Source organism: Meriones unguiculatus, chromosome 1 (genome assembly GCF_030254825.1).
Source record: "Meriones unguiculatus strain TT.TT164.6M chromosome 1, Bangor_MerUng_6.1, whole genome shotgun sequence".
In the NCBI taxonomy this organism is placed as follows: domain Eukaryota; kingdom Metazoa; phylum Chordata; class Mammalia; order Rodentia; family Muridae; genus Meriones; species Meriones unguiculatus.
This window is the reverse complement of record NC_083349.1, coordinates 41,971,407-41,994,515: the sequence shown is the minus strand read 5'-3', so window position 1 is coordinate 41,994,515 and position 23,109 is coordinate 41,971,407. Positions and strand designations below refer to the sequence as shown.

Sequence of the window (23,109 nt, the reverse complement as noted above, 5' to 3'; positions counted from 1 at the left end):
TCGCTGATTCCATCGGAGCACAAACAGAAGAAGCTAGTCCCAAACAATACCAAAGATCGGCGGTGATTGAGGCTCTGAATATAGCCTACGACCCAAACTAGAGGCAGCTGCAAGGGAAGAGGTGAGGGATGAGAGCTCCAGAGGCCCCGTTCAGCTTCTCTGCTCATCTCAGCCCCCATGCCTGCCTGTGCTGTACCCCTACCCCCAGGCATTAGCCTTTCCATCTCTCCTCCTGCTAGCCTGGACCAGGGCTCTGCATTTGCTCATCTTCCCAGGAGACATTTTTCAGAGAACCTAAACTTATTACAACCAAGGTCATGGAATTCATTTGGGCATTTAAAAAAAAAATTAACCAACTGATTCAAAGACAAAAATAATGAGGGCAACATTCCAATGTTGCAGATTTTGAAATATCAAGCCCCCGTGACACTAAGTTGCTTTATTCAACAATACCTCCATTAGGTAAGAGAAGAGCCCCTTTACCACCGTCCATCTCCTGGTTTTGGACTAAAGATGAAAATAAAAACTGACCGTTGATTTACACACTGCAAAGCGAGCCATGATAAATATGAAGTTTGAGTTCTGGGAAGTACAGAGTTAGGTATCCAGCATCACAGCCCAGGCTTTAAAAGAGGCCCACTCTCCTAAATGCTTTAACACCTGGCATAGAGAAATTGGCTCCAACTTCTTGAATAATAAAATTCTGTATTATTGTCACATTACTTAGTCAAAGCTGAGTATTAATATCACAAAGCTTGTTATTAAGAATTAAACTGAGGGGCTGAGAAGGTGGGCTATACTCTTAAGGTTTGGTTCCCAGCACTAACACTGTGGCTCACAACTGTCTGTGACTCCAGGTCCCAGGAGATCTGATGCCCTCTTCTGGTATCTTTGGGTATTTCTCTCACATAGGTGCACATATATGCAGGCAAACTACCTTCAGACACAAAATAAAATAATGAAACTAAGCAAAGCATAGAAATAGAGTGTTTCTTTATCCTATAAGAACATTCTGCTACATTTTGATAGATGAACTTTGTGTTCCAGTAAGAACATGATTTAGTGTATGAAGCGATGGGTGCTAATTATTTGGCTTCTGTGCCCTGTATCTGATGCTTTGAAGAGACTCCTGTGTGAGTCTATGAAGATGAGTTCTGGCAGGACAATAGTTATTGTATGCAAATAGACGTCTAGTCTTTTGTCGGAAAAAGACAGACAGTAGGAAGGGGAAAACCTGAAAAGATGACCTCCACCTGCCTGGAAACCATCTGTCACAAAGCTCCCCACCCAGACCGAATGAAAGGTCCATTTTTCTTCACCCTCTTCAGACAGAGGAGGGAAGAGGGCAAAGAGCTGAGGGAGGTAAGGATACTCTGAAGCTGTTTCACAGGTGCTCTGAGGTGGGGAGTAGCCAGAAAAAGTGGCTCCAAAAGAGAAAGAGACTGCCTGCAGTCTCCAGGCTGCTCTTGTAGCACTTGCCTTTACACCAGGCAGGAGCTTCGGAGAAAACTATAAGTAGACACCCGTGGCCCCTCAGCTCTGCCATTCGATGGTGTTATCATAGCCAGACGGTCTCCTGGCATTCCGCCCTTCACCAAGAGAGAAGAGCAAAGCTGAGTGCTAAAGTGGACCCACGGTGGTCAGCTCAGGCTGCCTGTCCTCAGGATGCTACTTCCTGCCTCCCTTATTCTGGTCCCCTTCTTGCTTATGCATTTTGCAGAGCCCTCCCAGGCTCACCCCAAAGCAGGAACACACATGCTAGCCGTCATTCTTGCAACAGCCTGCCCACACGCTTCCCACCTGTCCCCACTGCCCACCCTCTGTCACTCGGCCATCATTCACCCACAGATAAAGCACTTCGCTGAGTACTTTCCCCATCAATGACCTCATTCCTCGCACGGCAACCCTGCAAAGCAGGAATTACCACCTCTGTATTTCACACATGAGCTTATGTCATGCACACGCACAGCATCCTCCTGCTGCTGCCTTGACAGTATATTGCATTGCACAATCAGGAACGGTCCACCGTGCAGCTTTTATGAAGGCAAAGAGGGTCTGGGTAAGGGAGCTGGCATTTCTGAAGCACGGGGAAGATAAAGCACAGGCAGATCTTGGTAAAGAATTTTTTTTTTCCAACTTCAGAAAAAAAAATCTAACAGACTACAGTCACATTACTATATTAAAACCAAATATTACCCCCCCCCCCCAAAAAAACACCCTTGTTCTTAAAGAGTTAAGCTGAGGAAAAGCGTCTGACTGTACTGTCTTGATTCTGTAAAAACATCCTGTTAAATTTTACTTGGTCAATATTGTGCTTTAGTAATGATATTTTAGGGACTTGCATTTACTGTTTCCTCTCTGAGTGAGGTTCATAGCTTATTTTTTCTCTGGAAAACCTCTTCTCATTTCCAAGGGCCAGTCAAAACATCAGCTCCGGGAGCTGGAAGTATAACCCAATGGTAGAGGTCTTGCCTAGAATGCCCAAAGCTCTGGGTTCAATACCCAGCACTGAAATAAACACAACTCTCCTCCTCTCTCATGGCTAACTTTTATGTCAACTTGACATAGGCAAGTGTCATCAGAGAGGAGGCAGTCTCAACTGAGAAAATGCCTCCATTAAGGCCAGCTGTAGGGGAGCTTGTGGGGCATTTTAATTAGTGATCGATGGGGAAAGGCTTGGTCCGTTGTGGGTAGGGCTACCCCTAATCTGGTAGGATCCTGGGTTCTACAGGAAACCAGGCTGAGCAAGCCAGTAAGCAGCACCCATCCATGGCCTCTTCGTCAGCTCCCGCCTCTAGGTTCCTGCCCTGACTTCCCTCAGTGATGGAGGAAGTATAAGTGAAATATACCCATTCTCTCCAAGTTGCTCTTAGTCACAAGTGTTTCATCACAGCAACAGAAATCTAACCAAGACACTCCCTCGCCACCTCCCAGTGCCCTCTGAGGCTGCTCTTCATCCCCCTTACCCAGTTCTCCCACCGTGGCCCTCAGAGCAGCTTAGCCCTGCCCCTATCTGAGTGGACCTTTTAGATCCTCTGTGTATAAAACCAAAGAGCTCCAGCTTAGATAGTGCTGTCTGAGGTTCCTGCCCTCCTAAGGGAGCAAGACTCAGGTTATTTGTTTCCTTTCAAAGTGTCTGTGAATGTGCCAAGCGCGCAGCCCGTGTCCTCATTTCACAGCCAGGCAGGACGCTGGGCACAGAGAAGTGCCAGGAACTGACTTCTGCTCTGTCATTCAAGGAGCTGGCACCAAGCTTGGAACCTGCCAGAAGTTCTCGTCCCCTGGACACCAACAAGCCTCCTCGGGCTGTTGTTGGATGCTGATCTCCACACCCACCATGAATCAGACCTCTTGGGGCCTGGCCCAATTTGGGCATCAGCATTGTCAGAGCGCTCCAGCTGACTCTATCCTGCAGCCAGGAGCGAGAACCACGCAAAGGCCTCTCTGGCTTCTGAATTAGAGTTAAGACACCCTATAAACAACTCAAGCACCCCCCCGGGGACCTAGGTCAGTTCAGGTACTTTCAGGGTCAAATGTGTGAACTGAAAGGAAAAGGGTGTTTGGAGGACTCAGGGAGTGCCTGTTCCTTTCTCTGGTGACTGTGTCTTTTGGGACATCCATGTCAGTGCTGCCATATCTCCTGATACTTTTTTTTTTTTTGTCCCTAAAGAAGCTAAAGCAATTGGTATCTATATACAAAATGAAGCCATTTAAAATACCCTGGCAATAAACTAAAATTAAAACAATGGGTTGGAGAAATAGAACGTTATTCCTCCCCCAATATGTCCCAGGCAAGGACACCTAATACTTTTCTCTGTTCCAATTTCACTACTGTCTGGATCAGTTTCCTTTTCTTATCTTTGTCATCCCCTCAGGTTCCACAAGCTCAGGTTGTCCTCATATGTAGCTGAAGATGACCTTGAACTTCTGACCTTGTTTATGGGCACAGCACCAAGTGTGGTGCTGCTGGGCTTTGTATATGATAGGCAAACAGTCTACCAACTCACCTACACCCCAAGGCCTCCCTTCTTATTTACAGTGGTTTTCACCTCGCAAACCCATTGAAGGAAAAAAAACTGTGACTCAAAATTAAAAAGATTTAATTTATTGCATATTAATTTGGTCACCTTTCACATTTAAATTTAGCTACTTAGCTAAAGAGATCAATGAGCCAGGCCTGTAATCCCAACACTCAGGAGGCAGAGGCAGGCAGATCTCTGTAAGTTCGAGGCCAGCCTGGTTTACAAAGCGAGTCTAGGACAGCCAAGGCTACACAGGAAAACCCTGTCTCAAAAAACCAGAAAAAAACAAAACAAAACAAAAAACCAAAAAGCCCAAGATCAATGGCAAGGATAACAACCAAAACAACACCATCACATCCTCACCACTCTTTCTCTTGGTTTTCTTGCAGAACCACTCCACTGACCAGTGTTCATCTTTAAAGAGACAGGTTGGGAGAACTCACTGGATTCCTTCTAGGGCCTAGGCTGTTTCTGCTGCACTGGGGATTTTCTCCTAACCCTTAAGCATTCAAATCCCTGACTGTACTTTTGCTCCTCCTTTACCCTCAGGCTGGTGATGGGGTGTATGGCTCTCTGGTGTCTCTGGAGAATGGTGGGTATGGAGGAAAACAGTGGGTACAGTTCCTTCTCATGGCACCAGTGCCCCTCTACCTACTTTCCTCACCATCCACGGGGTGACAGGACTTGCTAAGGATTAGAGGCACTGCACCCTTGTTCCTTCTGTAGGGTGTATATCTGGCTCCACCCTGGGTGTTGGAAGAGGGCTCTCTTACACGCCTGGATTAGCAAGACCTGTTCGTGAGACTTAATGTAAGGGCCGACTTTCCCAGGAGGGGCCACCCAGCATGCAACAAGTGGAGGGTGTGTCCTGGAAGCAGAGGGGTGTGGTTCTTCTCAGGAGAGTGATGGAGGAAGGGGACCCTATCTCTATCCTATCTTAAAGGACAAAAAAGGAGAGAGAAGCCTGTTTTGTTATCACCTTTCCCTGAGCAGAGGATTCAGCTGGAGTCTCCAGCTGAATTGAGTTTCCACATGTCCTGCTGTCTCCCCCCCCCCATTAATTATCCTCACCAGATTAAAGGAATGGGTATGTCTAGCTGATATTTAAAAATCATTGTTTTAGTTGTAGTTTACCTTTTTACTTTTGGCAGCACCAGGGATTGAACCTGGGACATTAGAAGCAAAAACTCTACTTCCGCGCCATAGCTCCAGCCCTCTGTTTATGTCTTATTTTGAGATAGGGTTTCCTAAATTGTCCAGGGCCATCCTCAATTGGTAGCCTAGACAGGCATTCAATTTGCAACCCTCCAGCCCCAGCCTCCCCAGTGCCTGGAATTACAGCCTGTGCCACCAGGCCTGGCTAAAATCAACATTTTGAAAAAGTCAAATGGCAAAAATCACCTGTGGGGCACAGAAATGGATAAAGAAATTAAGACCTAAGTGTTCACAAGGACTTCCTTAAAGCGTGAGTGAGCAGTGATAAGGGCTATGTATTTTCTCGCATCTTGAAAAGATGTATAGGCTATCCTAAGAAAAGAGTGGGACAGGTGTAGGACAGACCAGACACCCCAAATCTCCAGCCCAAGTCCCACCCACAGTTGTAAGGAGTTCACCAAACCAGATTAAATAAGCTTGACCAAAGGAGTCAGTTGGTCCTCTGCCTCCTCCCTCTGGCTGGGTTCTTAACAAGCAGTGAAAAGAGCAAAGAAAAGAGGCCTTGGGAGCCGGAAAGAACTTTCCAAGTAGCTTCTGAACACCCTTCCGAGGACAGCCACATTCACCATACTCTCACACACCACTGTGGCCCTCTCTCCGCACCCAGAGTTGATGTCACTAAAGCCTGCCGTTGAGCAAAAGATGGAGTGAAAGCTGATACTGCAACCTGTGCATCAAGAGGTGCAATGGGAGTGTGTGACACAGTGAAAACCATCTGTTCGGGTCAGGGAATCACCCAGAGCACGTGTGAGCCAGCAGCTCAAGGGACTTGGGAGAAAGGCTGGTCAGGATACTCTGGGGCTGGAACCATGTCAGACTGCCAGGCGACAGGGCCAGGGTCCATTTCAGCCCCCCAATCCTGCTTTTTGCTCTGAAGCTTGTGCCCAGTGTCAGCAGAAGAACACAGATGCTTTGAAGGTCTGCTGGACCACAGAGCAAGGGAGACCACGAAGACTATATAATGTGATTCCTGTCTCTTACTGTTCAGTGAAAGCAGGTGGTGGTGATCATTAGATAGGTATGCAAAACACTCTTGGAATTGAGAAGGAAGGAAGGAAGGAAGGAAGGAAGGAAGGAAGGAAGGAAGGAAGGAAGGAAGGAAGGAAGGAAAAGAAAGTGGAAGGGCTGGAGATGGCTGAGTGGTGAGGAGCTTTTGCTGCTCTTCCAGAGCACTGGAGTTTGGTTACCAGCACGCATATCAGGCATCTCACAACCACTTGTAACTCCAGCTACAGGGCATCCAACACCCTCTTCTGGACTTCTAGGGCACCTCTCTGAACTCATATCCACAATACCCACAGACATGCATAATCAAGCAAAACCAAAACAAAACAACAAGAAAAGAGATGTTGAGAAAAGATTTTGAAAAGGAACAATGAGTTCCACAGGTTCTACCAATGAATATTGCTGGCAAAGCAGAGAGTTACAGGATATGAAGGCCATGAAGGGCCTGTATTCACAGGCACAGGAAAGGCTTTCAGACCCTGAGAACAGTGCTTCGAGCAAAGCCTCAAGCTAGGGAACAGCACTGGGATAGAGCAGACAACCCTCCTTCTTGCACAGTTATCTGGCTTCTCACCACCTCAAGTCCCAGAAAACCCATCATGGTTTCCTCAGGCAAATGACGGTTTACGTCAAAATTGGCCCTGCACAAAGGTTCAGAGTTAAGAAAATAGTTCTAACGTTAATGGGGGAAAGAGTACTTGAGGAAACAGAAAAGCTAAGAATCTTGCCCAATCATCCCTAACAAAACAAAACCACAACCTAATGAGAAAAGAAAAGAGGGGAGGTGTTTTTTTCCAGGGGCCCTGAGCTGACTCAGCACACAAAGCAGGGAGCCAGCTGTGCCCCTGCCAAATGCAGCTCGGAGCGGGTATTTTGAAGTGAGCCACTGAATGGATCTTCTAAATTCAAATTCTGTTTCTACAGAGTTTCCCAGCACTCTGCCTATAAGTCCCTAAACTACAACTTTAATTCAAAACTACTGGCAAGATTGTCTTTCTCGATGTCACGGTGTCCAGGGAATACCAAAGAATAATTTCCCAGAGGAAAAGCCCCTGGGCCTGATATCTCATTAACCTTCTAGGAGATGCCTACTTTGCTTCTTTAGTTCACCTCAGTACTTTGAGGCATTGTGGGCTCCAGCCTGCTATTTTCTGGTGTCCAGAAAAAAGTCCTAGCACTGTGTTCAGAGGACAAATAGTTACAGCTGCTTCTGTGCCTGCTGAGTAGTATTATTTTTAAAAATGATGCACACAACAGATTATACTATATGAAAAATGTTTACTGGATGGAGATGGAGAGAGAGGGAGAGAGGGCAGGAGACAGCAAGAGAACAAGAGAGCCAGGTAAGAGTCAGAGGTCCATTTATAGCTCCTGCACAGCTGAACCCGTCTGCCAGGTGCCTCTGCCACACACCTGGTGGGCGACACATGATGACATCATAGGTTACTAGGCAACCGAGAAACAGGCTGCCTAACCACTAACACTGAGAGTCTGGGAGGAGAAGCATGGGCTCACCGTGGCCCCTTTGGGACCAACACAGGTGACCAGCCCTAAAGTTCATGGAACACTGGGGCCACCCACCTCACACTGTCCCCGGGGCAGATTTGGAAGCTACACAGAGCCTGGTGCTACTGGAAAAAAAAAATCTGGTGGCACGGGGCTTTGTGTTTTGCAACTTTTTCCTGTAAGCTACATTGTTGGAATTGTTTCACAGGCAGGCAAACCTTCCCTCCTCCCCCACTGGCCCACAGACTTCAGGTCTCCACCCTTCGGTGTTTTGTAAATGCCAATGTATCATCAGGCTGATTCACCACCCTCGGGCCAGGCACCAGTGAGGGTAACATGTTACATACACCCAGCAGGCACTTCCGTATCCTCTGCCAGGGCATGGGATGACAAACCAGCCTTTGTCTTCACAGTTTGAGGGGAGTAGGCAAACAGGTCATACTCCCAAAGTTGTCTTGGTGTGTCCCCAGTTGGAATGCAGGATCCCAGCCCCTCAAAAATACTGAAGGACAGAGCGTCAGGCTCCACCTTGGTGGGTCTCTGGACTTAAGGGAGGGTGGCTCAGACCAGAGGAAGAATGTAAGAGCTGACACACACCAGCAGTGTTACAATGATATTAAACACTAGGTTTGTGAGCCACTGGAAATGTCCAGTCTCTCTCCCTACTCTCCCCCAGTCTCTAGCTTGAAGTATATTTGTCCCTTTCTTGCAGGAGACTCTAACACACACCTGTGGCAGAGAAACAAGAGGCCTTGGACTAATGGGCAGTTGACAGGAGAGGAAAGGACCCGGAAGAGGCAGGAATGGGAAAAGTGGACAGGGTTTGCCCAATCAATGTTTTCACAAAGTTATTTGCAAAGCTGATGGGGGTTTATCAACTCAACCAAATGTTATGTGAACAAATCCAGCAGCCACGGGACTCTCTTTTGGTCCTCCCTAACAAGGAACACTTTGGTTTTTTAAAATCCTTTTTCATACACACACACACACACACACACACACACGACTGTGTGTGCACTGGTAGGGGGCCACAGATCATGCAGGCGTATCACTCTATCATACTCCACTATATAGGGCTCTCACTAGGTAGCCCTGACTGTTCTGGAGCTCAGTATGTAGACCAGGCTAGCCTTGAACTCACAGATTCACATGCCTCTCCTCCCAAGTGCCAGGATTAAAGGGTGCGCCACCATGCCAGGCTGCGACAGGGGCTCTTTCTGAACTCACTGATTGGCCATACTGGCTCGCCAGCACACTTCAGAGGTCCACCCGCCTCTGCCCCACTCAGCAATTCCAGAGTTACAGATATCTGCAACCACACCTGGCTTTTATGTGAGTGCTAGGGATTTGAATTCAGGACCTCATGTTTGTTCAGCAGGCAATTCTGAGACAGGAAGTATATTCAAAATGCAAAAGATCTCTTGGAGAGAAAAACCTTCCTCACTTACATGAAGTCACAGGAAAAGAATGCAAGTGAACACACAGCAAATTGCTTCTCTGAATGCTTACCTGACTCCTTAAAGAAAGGTTTACATGGTGAAGATGTAACAAAGTCTACAGCCTCTGATCCACGTGAAGGAACTGTCAAGGGATCAATCAAATCTGGCTTGCCATAAAATGAGGCCGACCTGGGACTTCTGAAGTTTTTAAACTTTCCAGCTAAGTTAAATCCTGCAAATCCAACAGCTAGTGCCCCAGCACAGCTTTTCTGTCTATCACGACACAATCTACTGATGAAAAATGCCCAAAGAATACAGCTTAGTCTGAATTCCAGCTGTCACTGGTTCTAAGAACAGCTCGGATGAGGAATCTGGTCACTGTATTTTTAAAAATCCTCAAAATAGAAACAGAATTTGAAAGTGGGACGACCGCCTGTCTGTACAAAACTTCCTTCTGAGATAGGTCACTGGTGCTGAGACACACATGGGCAACATATTTTCAAAGTTCTGGTTTTAGTCTTCCTAATGAGCTGTACAGCCCCAAAGCTGAGCCCAATTCATCTCCTAAACGCAAGCATATTTCCCCTTACGAATATGAAAGTGAATGTGCCAGTAAACAGCCCACTCAGAAAACATTTCACAGAGTAGCCAAGAGAAAAAAAAGGAGAATCCTACCTTGTTTGGCCTGAGAATGTCTACAGCAGTCTGAATTGATACTTTAAAAAAAAAAAAATCTCATTTCTAGGTCCTCAATCAAAATTTTATTAGTGAGGTCTATTCATGGCGATTTTAATAAAAATTTCAAGAAAAGAGTAAAAAAATGTATCGCTTCTATGAATGAAGGAACTATGCTAATATTCTTTATGCCAGATCAACTCAAGCAGCTTTTTACAGGGAAGAGCCCCCAAGCAGAGACTAGGAGCCCTTCTAGTCCATCTCCTCCCAGGCCATAGAAACCTCTTAGAGACTGCGCAAAGGAGATGGACCGAACTGCTCCGAGGCATAGGCAGAAGGCAACCCCTGGGAAAAGTGAGTTATCCGTGGATAGATGCTGCCGGCCTGCTGGAGCCAGCTAAGAGTGGAAGTGCAAATCATAAAAAAATGGCAATGCTTACCAAGGGAAGTCCTAGAGCATGGAATTTCCAGAGCTGGTGGTAAGGGCTGTGCTGGCTCCCCAGGTTCTTAGAGTCAGCGTGGCAGACATCTGCAGCCCAGGGTTTCTTTGCCCTGCCCCAGGAACAGGACTCCTTTTCTCTCCTTCCTACGCCCAGAGAGGCTGGTACTCACTGGCAGGGATCACCAGTCCCAGCTTAGCTTCAGCCCTAATCGCCTGCTTGAAATCTGATGCTTAACCCATTATGACTGGGCAAGCCTTGGAGAAAGAATGCTTGGGAGCTGAAGCTGGTTCCAGGTGAAGGCCAAGCCTTGAGAGTTAGCCCAGCAGGCAAGCCTTGGGCAGGGAGGATCTTTCACAACCTCTCTAGGGGTGAGGATCAACTCTGGAGCTCATCTTAGCCACACAGGACAGACTCCAAAACAACAACAACAACAAAACACCCAGGATTTTCTGTTTGTAACTGGTGTTGGCATTTTAACAGTTATGAAACTCAAAACTACCTGCCTTAAAAAAAGTCAAGCAAACAAACAAACAAACCAGACAAACAAAAACCACAACAGCCTTGTCAAAGATCATAACTAGAGAAAAATTATTTTATTTACTACCGGTGTGGAATTAGCCTTCAATAAATTAATAGCTAACTTTTATTAAAAGCTGAGATGCACAACCTAATTAAATCGAATAAATAAACACAGCTAATTCTAGAAAGGAAGTGCATGGTACAGTAAAGAAATATAAGGCATTAAATAGGTTAATTAATTTAACTGAATGAAACAATGCACATTAATGTGTATTAAAAAGTAAACTATCAACACAACCTTTATCATGCACACTAAGAAACTAATACACATTAAAGAAAAAAAACTATTACCATAATCCTTATCTTTTTTTTTTTTCCTTGAGATAGGATTTCTTTGTTTAACAGAGCCCTGGCTATCCTGGAACTTGCTTTGTAGACCAGGCTGGCCTCAAACTCAATAGAGATCTGCCTGTCTCTGCCTCCTTGAGTGCTGGGATTATAGGCATGCGCCACCTCACCTGGTTGATAATCCCTATCTTAAAGGACATTTCACTTTTCAGGTGTAAGTTTGCTGAAACACACACACACACACACACACACACACACACACACACACACACACACACCTACCTCTCCTGGTCTGTTTTCTCACACCTTCTTATCAGATATTAAATATACTGTCAATGTCATCATGAGGCAGTCTCGCCTTAGCCACTGACTCACTGTGTCAGCTTCACAGTTGTCTTATGTCATCCAAGGAGCAAAGAGAGGCCAGATAGCTGAAAGGAGAGACCTCCTCACAACTGAAATAAAAGATACCTCTAGCTCCTTCCCACCTGTACTTTCAAGTTAAGAAACTCGGTTTTACCCTTGGCCTTTTCTGACTGATGACACTACTTACGGGAAAATACAAGGCCCAATACACATCTGACAGAATCAAGGGACCCTGGGAAGTGGCGGAGTGGAGCAGTTTTCTAAGGAGTTCGAGCTCTGCCTGTGGGGACAGGGTAACCGACGCCAGGGCTGCCACTCACCGCCATGAGCACACCGCAGCGTGGCTGTGTCCCTTCTAAAGATGGTCTCAGGAAACCCACGCGACTCCAGGCAGGCTAGCCGGTGTGGAGTGGCGTTTAAACTGGAAATTCTAGCTGCGAGGCTCACCTTCAGTGGGCTCAGAGTTCTGTTTGAGAAATGCGCCTGCCCAGAAAAAATATTTACACAACCCAGAGTGGGCTGTGAGTGCTGCAGCTAGCCCTGCCTGCTCTACAGGAGTCTTGGGCTCAGTCTGCTTGACCCGGCCTTATCAATGCCCTTTGTACCTCATTTGAGATCAGCATAGAGACAAAATCCACAGCCAAATCACTGAGCGGGCTAAGCGGATTCAAGCCCTCTTGACACTTACTGAAGCCACTAAAAAGCTGTACCCTTTGGCTCCCTCCTATTTCTCTGAAATTACTCTCAGGAAATCATGGAAGAGGAGAAAAAAAATAGCAGGGCAAGAAGAAGAGGTTTTTTTTGCATCATTGTCTTTACCGAGGGAAGGTACGGCAACATTTATTCCAAACACCTCAACAAGAAAGGAAGGGTAATCAGGCTGCTAGAAATATGACAAGAGGTACCAGGAAGCTGTCACGAAGACCAATTTAAAAGCTATTTTCCATGAAGACTGGGCAGAATGAAGAAAGTGTTAAGGCCAAGGGCTATGTACCAAATTGTATGAAAACTTACTGAAGCCCTAAGTTTGTCTGCCAGGAAAGGGACAATGCTAAAAAATAAGGCCTATTATGGGAGAGCTGGGAGGTAGTGGTGCACACCTTTAATCCCAACCCTTGGGAGGCAGATGCAGGCGGATCTCTGTGAGTTTGAGGCCGGCCTGGTCTACAAATCAAGTTCCAGGACAGCCAAGGCTACACAGAGAAACCCTGTCTCAAAATCAAAAGGACCTATTATGAGCTTGTAGGTATGCCCTCTTCTGTTTTCCCGCCAAATTTATGAACGCTATCAAGTTGATTTTTAAAAATAGAATACAAAATTTTTTCCTTTCATGTGTAGAAGGGTTTGTTGGCACAAATACAGTGCACCACTCTGTGTGCCTGGTGCCCACAAAGGCCAGAAGAGGGCATGCGTCAGAGCCGCTGGAGCTGGAGGTACAGCCGGTTGTCATCTGAGTGCTGGGATCCCAAGTCCTCTGCAAGGGCAGTGAATGTTCTTCCACCACTGAGCCTCTCTCCAGCCCCAACAATTTTTACTATCTCATACAGTCAGTAAATAAGTGAGCAGCTATCGTAAGAGAATGGACATCTCAAGAAAGATTATACTCACCCACAAGAGGGGGAAGCCATAAAGGAGGGAAGGCCACTATTAGCAAACCGGACGATGTTAACAGCGACCAGAAAAGCCAGTTAACCACCATCATCCATTCATTCCATTCAACAGTTAGAGAAAGCCTGCCCGATGTCTCAGCTCCTGCCTGTCCCCTGATGTCTAACACACACTTTGTGTCTTAGAAAGTGTTCTTCCATAGCGAGTGTAAACGCATGCCTAAATCCCAGCACTCAGGAGGAGGAAAGAGGACTGAGTTCAAAGCCAGCCCGGAGACCCCACCTCGATAGAACCACAGACCATTGCATGACAACGTTCACACCTGTCTTGTGAGGAAGAGAGGACTCTTGTTATTATCTTCATCTGACAAATCAGCCACTTGTTATTTGGCTTCTGAAGGAATTCTAGGCCCTAATTAAGGTTTCCCAACATTAATTAGTGTTTAGGGAGGTATCAATCAGGGTAGCCAGTTTACAACATGACTTGGGAACTCAGGCGAAGAACAGGCTGTCCCCATTTTTGAGACCCTGAAGAAATCCAGTTACCTTCCTCACCGGCGATCCTTGTTTACTGCCTGGCTGGTTACAGAAGAGTCAAGAGCAATCTACGATGAACCAAGCTCACGAGAGCAGATTCTACAGCCACTGGTAGTGTTTCGAATGAGTGTGTACGAGCTGCACCAGCTGAGGCTCTGCTAAAGAGACAGCGAGCTATGACAGTGACCCATGCAGAAAGGAGTGAGCGACAAGGAGCGCGCTGCAAGCGGAGGTGGCGCAGGTGGGGCAGGTTAGCCCAGTGAAACAAGCAGAGGATCACCCATTAAATGTGAACAGAAGACACACAGTCCTTCTGTGGCGTAAACACATGTTCTCTTTTAGCATCCCTGCCCACAGGAGACCCTGGCTTCCACTGTATATAATCGCAGAGGGCAGAAATTCACACCTGTTTTGTTCATTATTGCTGCATTCTCAGTTTCATACAAAAACAGCATCCGGTGCATAGCAGGTCCTCAGTACTTGCAGTGTTCTGGCACCCACCGCTTATTTCTTAAGCTGGGTAGTGCAGGCAAACTTGGGCACTCCTCACTCAGTCTTGACCTCTGGGTCAGAACTGTATCCTAAAAACGATTTACAAATGGCAGCACTGATTTGCTCTCATTTCACAATCAGCACGCTTTGCCCATCCTATCTCAAGAACTCGGTGGAGAAGCTGGAGTGCGGAAGGACACAGGACCACCCCCTCCCCAGGGAGAACGCTAAGTGGTGTCAGTGTGCGGTCAGTCTTCGTGACGGCAGCCGAGGGACAGTGTTATTTGCTCTCTAACGCTTTTTTATGAGCCACTTCTCCTTGATTCGTAAGAACGTAAAAAGCTATGAACTGCCTATGCTGGCTCTATGAACCCCAGACAGTTATTTTTAGGGGAAGGGTTGGGATACCACATTTAAGGACAGCATAATAAAAAAACAATCAAACACACGACTTTATTGGGGGGGGGGACCAACAATCCACAAACACAAAACCACATAGCTTACATCTAAAGCGACTACTAAATGACCCAAATTAAGTTCCTTTTTTTTCTTCCTCCTAGTACAGACTGGTAACTAGCTCCCACTAGCTGCCCGGCCTCCATACACACTGTCTTAGTTTGCTTAGTTTGCTTAGGACCAAAAAGAGGGAGGGAGGGGCTTATTTATTAGCTTACCCGTCCACATCACAGTCCGTCCTTGTGGGAAGTCAGGACAAAAATCCAAGCATAAGCCTGGAGGTTAAGGTTCCCTCTTCTCAGAAGAGTCTAGCTTGTGTCAAAAGACACCCCCCCCCACAAAAGACCTAATCAACACACAAAAAATTAATGTCTAAAACTATTTTAAAAATTTTTAAAATAATGACTGTGTGTGTGGGAGGGGGTATGTGAGTTCAGGTCCCTATGGAGAACAGAAAAGGGAGCTGACTGAGTTGCTTAAAGCCGTGGTTCTCAACCTGTGGGTCATGACCCCCTTGAAGGGCAAATGACCCTTTCACAGGAGTGGCTTAAGACTACCAGAAAACACAGACATTTACGTTAGGATCCGGAACAGTAACAAAATCATGGTCGTGAAGTACAACAAAGATAATTTTGTGGTTAGGGGTCACCACAACATGAGGCACTAACTGTATTAAAGGGGTGCAGCTTCAGGAAGCTTGAGAGCCCTGGCTTGCAGGCTTACTTGGACCGGACAGACACCGCCTTGCAGTAACCATTCATGCTTACACACCCTGCAAAACATGAACCTGAGGACTTTCCATTACTTTCACACTTGATGCCTGGACCTACTAGGCAGGAAACCAAGTGGGGGAAAAGTTACTGTTGCTATCAGATCTCAGGAGAAGGGAAGGCAGACCAGGGCAAGGTCAGCAAGTAGGCAGGCGGGAGGTGGGAAAGGTCTCTACCACAGGAGCAGAGCTCAAAAGCTGACCACAGTCTCCTGCCTGTAAGTCTCTGTCCCTCTCGAGTACAATGCCTTCATGTGAGGGTGCTCAGAGTCAGCAAGGCTAGAACTCTGGGGTCAGGCCCTGGAGAAGAAAGCTCTCTGCTGTCAATCATGCATCTACTCAGCAAGAAACTCTTCAAGAGAAGACTCAATAGCCAGTATGCTGTTACACACACAGGCTCTTATCTGCTATATACTCTCTCTTAGGATAACTCTACCCCTATTTATTCTACAATTTCTCTCAAATCTCAACTATAATAAAAATCAGAATGCAGGTCTTCGTGATTCAAAAAATATAGCTTGTTACATAATCCACCAAAGAATTACTTTATACCAGAAAGTAAGTCTCTCCCTTGTGGAGACCAAGCTATGTGAGTCACTCTAAGTGACTCAATATTGTATGAAACAGCTTCCAGGCTGTGCCTTGTCCAGAGTGACTCCATTTTATCAAGCGACAGGTGGCTCCACTTTAATCAAATGCTGAGTCAGGATGAGTCTCCATCTTAGAAACCACTACTAGTCCATCCACTGTGAACCAGCAGGCACATAAGTTGCTTGAGGACACAGAAAAGCGAGGCCCAAGAAATTACTGAACATACCAGATGGATGAGGGATGATCTCCTCACCTGGGTCCCATAAAAGGAGGGGGAGCTAGCATGGACACGGTGTCACCTTTCATCTAAACACCTGGTACAAGCAGCACAGGGATAAGATCGATAAGCACCGGACTTCAGACTGTCCCCGGGTTACAGCTTGGTGCTACTCATCAGAACTTAGGCAGCTCATCCTGCCCTGGTCGTGAATCGTACTCAATCATCTGCACTGCTTCTGCCTTCAGTCAGGCCTCTTTAACCTGTCTGTACAGACATTCCGTGGCCTACTGTGACGTATGACTGTGACGTGTATAATGTGTGCACAAAGAATTAACACCTAAGGTGGGGATAAAAGAACTTAGCCTGCTAACTGCCACTCCATCAAGTAAAGACAAGATCACTCAGTGATGGGGCTGGAGAGATGGCTCAGCAGTTAAGAGCACTGGTTGCTTTTCCTGAGGACCTGGGTTCAATTCCCAGCATACACATGGCAGCTCTCAACTATCTAAGACTCTAGATCTGACACCCTCACACAGACATACATGCAGGCAAAATACCAAATGCGCATAAGATAAACTCTGACAGCAGAGAAACAAAGGTGTCTGGGCTCTGTTCCATACATCCTCCTTCCCCCATGGCTCGTACCATCAAAAAAACCTAGGAAATGATTTTCGGCATCTAAACTGGTCGCCCTTCATCCAATGGCTCCGAGAGAAGTTTAAGTTGAATAGTGCTTGCTCAGCATTCAAGGTTTTTACATCTCTGTCTCAATGCATCAACAGAACTTTGAGGTAAGAATTGTCTTTATTAAAGAGAAAAGGACAAAAAAAAAAAAAAAAAGTCTGGCCCGATGGCTGGGTGGGGTAAAGGCACTTGCTACCAAGCCTGACCATCTGAGTTCACCACTTGCAATCAACATGATGGAAGGTGGGTAATGACTTCCACAAAGGTGTCCTCTGATACCCACTCCCACTAAATGTGTATGTGTGTGTGTGTGTAAGGCAAGTTTTCTAAGATATTAAAGAACAACTTCAACCAATAAAAGTTGTGTCAAATTCTATTTCTCTAGGCCACTTACTATTATCTTTCCATTATTAAAACAAATAAAAAAGCAGTTTGAGCAAAGACATACCCTCCCACCTCCTCCTCCCTGTCACCAGTGCCCACTTACCTGCAGGACAACCGTTGACTTTTGTAGTATAAGCCATGCTGGCTCAAATCCAAGGATGGACACAGCAAAGAGTGAGGATTCGTGTGGATTTCATATAGCAAGTTCCCAAAGGCTTTCAACCTGAAACAATAGCGGGAGCCCCATCAGACAGGTCGAACAATAAACCTCGGTCTCTGTGGACAGAGATGACAACTAATTGGAGAAGGACAGGCTGGGTGGCTTCCTGAGGCCTGGTCCCAAAGTGTCCAGAGAAATGACATGCCCACATGCCCAAGGTGAGGTCTTGAAACAATACACTCCGGGGAGAGAGAACTGGCTCCCTGACACTGACTACCCAGGAGGCCGGCTACCTAACACATGCCCCTCTTCAGCACTCTCTCATTTTAAAATTATATTTAATCATATGATATTATATATATATATATATATATACACACACACACATAAATATATATAAGTTTTGAAGCTCATTTGCTTTTCTAAAAAATGATTCAATAATTTCACTTGTCCAACTGCGATTTCAAAATAGTTCTTATACCGGATGCTTTACCTTTAAGGTAAAATTTGTATAAATTTCTTTTAAATACTAAGTCTTTTTAACAAGTCCCACTTTTCTTCTAAGCAGTCACTTTGCTAAGATACTAATACGGTGCAGTCAATCTTCTCTTAAAACAAAACACCCTGAACCTTCAGTGACAGAACTTTGCACTGTTCTCTTAGGCAAATTTCAAACAAGAGCGCGGCATGCAGAGGAGGCACTGGATTCCACACTGCACAGTACAATTCTAATTTTAAAGTGACTTTCTGTTAAGCTACCTTGGGTTACGGCACAGAGGCATATGACAATTACAAACTTTGAAACAAGCATGAAATAAGCTGGGGAAAAAAAATACTGCTCTAACCACTGCTTTTTAGAAACGCTTCTAAAAACACATTGTCAAAGAAAGTAAATAATTATATCCAGAAACACTACTGATACATCCTAACTCCAGACCTAGGAAGACAGAAGAAACACACCTCACTGGGAACCGCCGTCAGCCACGAAGCCAAATGACTTCCCAGAAACAAGAGTGCTACACAGCAGAAACATACGCCTCCTAGCACGGCCGCTGTAATCATGCAGACTTGTTGAGTAAATGGTAAAACACTCAGTGTTGGTGAGGTGATTGAGAAAGTAAAAACACTTGCTATGGAAAGCCTGAGTTCAACCCCAGGAAACCAAATCATAAGCCAGATGTGGTGGCTCAAAGGATAAACCAGGAACTCCTTCTGTGAGATAGGAGGTAGAGATAAGAGAATGCCCAGAGGACACAAGCCAGCAGCAGAAACCAGAGACCCTGTTTCCAGAATGCAGAAGGAGAGAACTGACCCCTCGAAGAGAACTGACCTCCATACGCACTCATGGCACATATGTGTTCACACACGTAACACACACATAAACTAAAACTTAAAATTAGCAATAAATGTGTGTGCGCACCTTCACAGCAACTGCACACAAATCAATGTAATATTAATTCTTTAATGCCAAGAAGAGCCGATGTTCATTAATCTCTAACTGCTATTAAAATCTCTATTGTCACATGTTTCAGTACGATGTGATTTTAAGTACCACTGACTTTTAAAAAGATACTGCCAATCAAATTATAAAGCCGAGCTTGTTTTTAAAAAAGTGTTTGTATATTTAATTTTAAAAAAACAAAACAAAAACAGAAGTAAATGAATCAGGATATCCACTGTGGTTGCCCCTGGCAACCATGAAGTGATAGATGATGCTGGCTCCTTCATTATTTCATTAATAATAATAATAATATCAATGTCTGGACTCATCTTTTGGGCTTCATTTGCTTTGAAAGGGGAGATGCAAGAACAGGACTCCCGCGTAGCAGGCATCGCTCGGGCTACCTTCCGAACTCACAGGATGTTAGTAATACTTGTAAGAAAGAATGAAGGGAAAGATGGCTATTGACTGTGATCAAGTAGGATGCGAACCTTGCTCCTTAGCTAGAGAAATTGTCCTCGCTATTCATAGCTGCAAACTCAAAAGGACTTTTTGTGGTTAAAGGCTGCTTGAGGGGCATGGCCTCCTGCACGCTCTTGCAGTTACAGCAGAGAGCTGTGCTGAGGCAGCCCGGGTTCTGTGCCCTCCACTCACTGCTGGAGCTTCTGCATACCCGGGCAGGCTGGCTCTAATCTCTCTCACCTGACACTCCCTGGGAAACGGGGCACTGGACCTTGCAGGGCTGTGCACAGTGGGAGCTGGCTGTGTTAAAAGGCGAGCTTTAGGGACAGAAGGAATGGAAGTGACTATCAATGTCTGCCAGGTATGGCAGTATGAAAACAGAATGCAGGGCCTGGAAAGTCTAGAGGGGCGGAGTGGGGGTGAGGAAGGGAGAGGTCAAGGAGGAAGCCAAGCTTCTGGAATCCATCAACTAATCACACTTCTAAAAGCCACAGCAACCAAAACCTCAGCCCGAACCCTGTTTTCTGGCCCCTCAGTGGCCTCTCAGGTTTGTGCTCTTTTATCAATTCAGAGTGGCTTGTAAATACCACCATTTAACCTGTTGCAGGCAAGCAGAAGACAAGAAGAGACAAGCCGAGGGTGTCAGGGGTGAGTGAAGTATGTGTCAAGGTATTTGGATGGAGAGGAGCCCAGAATCTACCTAGCCAAGCTTCATTGGCCCAACACATGCACACACACACACACACTCTGAAACTCTCTCACCTGGCAGGAGATCTTTATCTCAGATCCAAATTGGTTTCTCCCACCCCCTCCTAAAACAGAACAATACAATAAAAAGAAGAAGGAAGCCTAAAATTAGGAGCTACAAGCATGTCGTGGATAAAATGGCTGGCAGTTTCTGTGTTGACATGCAGCTGAGAGCAGCTGTCACCTGTGGAGCAGTCCCTGCCAGGCATTATCCCATCTGACAGGTGGCCTTCCAAATGTAAGGACCCGCTCTTCCTAACGAAGTGCTGTCTTCTATCAGTCCACTAAAGAAAGCAGAGAACACAGTCACGGCCCATTCCAGTGTTTCAGATCAATAAAGCATTCCTTTCCTCCTTTGGAGGAAAGCGCCAACCACTAACTCGTCCATGGTGCAAGAGTTCTGCTACCTACAAAAAATAAAAATAGAAATAAAAAGAAGCACTTTTTTTTGATTTGGGGAAGTGCTTCAATAGAGAAAATAAAGAATGCACCTTCTCTCTTTTATTTCCAGAGACTGGATGGCACCGAGGATCATCCCCAATTTATTACCTTGCTTACCCCTCCCAAGAACCTGTGAAACATTAAAAATCCATTCCTTCAATTTACAAGTAGCAAAGGCTTGGAGCGTACCCAGGTCACATAGCTACACGACTGAGCGGAACAACTGAGCTTGCCGCGCTTATGGGATTAGCAGCAAGAGCACAGGGCTTGTCCCACAAGAGAATGTTACACGCGTCAACACGTGATGGGCCTTTTAAACCTTGCGAGGGGACGCACAGCGTCAGTGCAGGGACCCTTTGACTCAATCCGCTTGAGTGTAAGTGAAGCAAGAAAGCAAGATGGCCTAAGGACACTCAGAGAGGAGGAAGTAGACCCTACCAAAATCGACAGGACACACTACTGCACAAATGCCTTTGCTCTAACTTTAAAAAATGACAGCTCAACGACAAGCCTCCAAAACCCTGTCTAACTTACCACAGACGGCTGTCCACACATTCCTGTAGGCACTGCAAAGGCCATCAACAACCTAATTAACAGCAACGATTAAAAGTACATCAGTGTGGCCACAGTTCAGGATCAGATTCTCTCCCAGTGGTTTCCTGTACTCACCCCCATCTAGGAGTGGGGGGAAATGTGAACCAGCCCTTCCTTGTTTCGCAGTTATGCTACCTAGTATGATCCAACCTCATTTGACCCCTTCGTATACAGCAGATAAATTTCTTTCTGTGGAAGAGGGGCGGAGGGAGGGGAGGAGGGGGAACGAAGAGGGGGAGAGAGAAGTGGGAGAAAGAGGAAGGGGGAGAAGGAGAGAGACTCTTACCTAGATACTGGCTTTCGTTTGTAATGTAGGAAGAAGGCTAGGGTTTACCTATGGGGATATTTTGTGCCCTGTTTGTCGACACAGCTGGCCTTCCAAAGTGCAATTCTAATTTTATATTATAGTTGTATTTGCAACTTCATGTGTTGGGGTAACCCCAGATAAAGGCTGAAGTAGGTACTTTTAAATCACAGAAACCAATTAAACAAAGAGAATAAGGAGAAAAAAAAAAAGCACCAGTGAATAAGTTCATCCATCTGCCCATCCATCCACCCATCCACCCATCTATCCACTCCTCATTCCATGTTTGACTATCATAAGCCCATCTGATTTTGAACCTCAGAGTGCAGCACTGAGCAAAGGAGCCCCATGTCCGTGCTCTTCTCTGAAATAAGCCAGCTGGGGATCTGTGCGTCGGGAACAGAGAAAACGTAGGTTTCTGGCATGCTCAGTGATCAGCTGCACCAAAAACTCATCTTTCTGTCTTACTTGACAAGTTTCCAAGATGATGCCTGCCTCCTTGTGAACTTCATTCCAAAGTGCGTGTGGGTGAGCCATGCCCGTTCACAGACCCCTATTGTTCACCCACAGCCACCCAACGTCACAAAGGACACCGGCATCTTTCCCAGAGTGTGAAGGAGTTGTGGGCAGGCCGACGCCACCTGGAAGCCTCCAGATGTTTTCAGAGTCTCACCCTGGCTCCACTCCAGCTGGGTTGCTGGGACAGACTGGCTTCCTGTATATGTAGTAATAACTAATGCTTGTAAAGTTCATTTCCAGGAAACTTTCTGGGGTGAAAGTTCTCCTGACAGTGACTGACACCAACTGCTCTCCTGCCCCCATAAGTAACAGACGATGGAGGGCAGCCAGACAGAAGTCAGAAGACCCGGTCCCTCTCCTCCCTCCTCCTATGAACTTCTTGTTGACTTTGGAGGAAAACATCCTTAAGACTCAGCTGAAGCACAGTGAGGCAGCGTGTTTTGACCTGTTTTGGTCCCTCTGCAGTTGTCTTGGGGAAAACAATCCTAATGGAAACTAAGCTTTGGTTTTATAGGTATGGCCAGATTACTAATGGCTTGCTCCTGCTGAGAAAGAATTCTGTCCAGTGGTGGTTCATGAGTTAATAAAATTTCAGTACTGTGTTCTATTCAGAGTCAAGAACAAGGCTAACAGCACAGGTCTAAGAGAATCCAGGCTGTGAACTTGGAAAGGCTTTGTGTGTGTATGTGTGTGTGTGTGTGTGTTCTGCTTAAATGATGTCAAATGTTCTCACTTACTGCTCTAGGAGAAAAGTTTCCCTTTGTCTCCTCTGGGATTGTATTCTCCAGTGACCCTCCCTAAAACTGCCCTTCAACTGATCCATACTCTTACTGGGCCTGTCACCAAGTAAACTAGGAGCCAGTTACAAACCTTCAGATTCTTCACCTTAAAATGGTATTTCTTAGGGGCTGAAGAGACGGCTCAATTAAGAGCACCGGCTGCTCTTCCAGAGGACCCGAATTCAATCCTCAGCACCCACATGCCATCTCACAACTGTCTGTAACTCCTGTTCTAGGGGCTCTGGCACCCACATACAGACATGTATACACTCAAAACACCAATGACCATAAAATAAAATAAAATAAAATTTTCAGCAGTGTCACATCCCAAAATTTTGTAAAAGATGTTGCAGTTTAGTGTGTTCATGGGATTCCTGCGTTTGC

General features: G+C 46.0%; 1 protein-coding gene across 7 annotated transcripts in view; it reads right to left on the bottom strand.

Moving 5' to 3' along the window:
* Kank1 (KN motif and ankyrin repeat domains 1) overlaps nucleotides 1-23,109 on the bottom strand; it is a 184,293-nt gene that overhangs the window by 38,201 nt on the left and 122,983 nt on the right. For 5 of the 7 annotated variants that reach the window (XM_021627567.2, XM_021627576.2, XM_060387865.1 and 2 more), the window contains one exon: nucleotides 17,382-17,501. In XM_021627567.2, coding sequence (XP_021483242.1) covers nucleotides 17,382-17,418 — 37 coding nt within the window. In that variant the 5' untranslated portion in view covers nucleotides 17,419-17,501. Of the gene's footprint in view, nucleotides 1-10,302; nucleotides 10,453-11,858; nucleotides 12,009-17,381; nucleotides 17,502-23,109 lie in introns of those variants that run through there. The other 2 variants (XM_021627633.2, XM_021627621.2) reach the window with 2 other exon arrangements.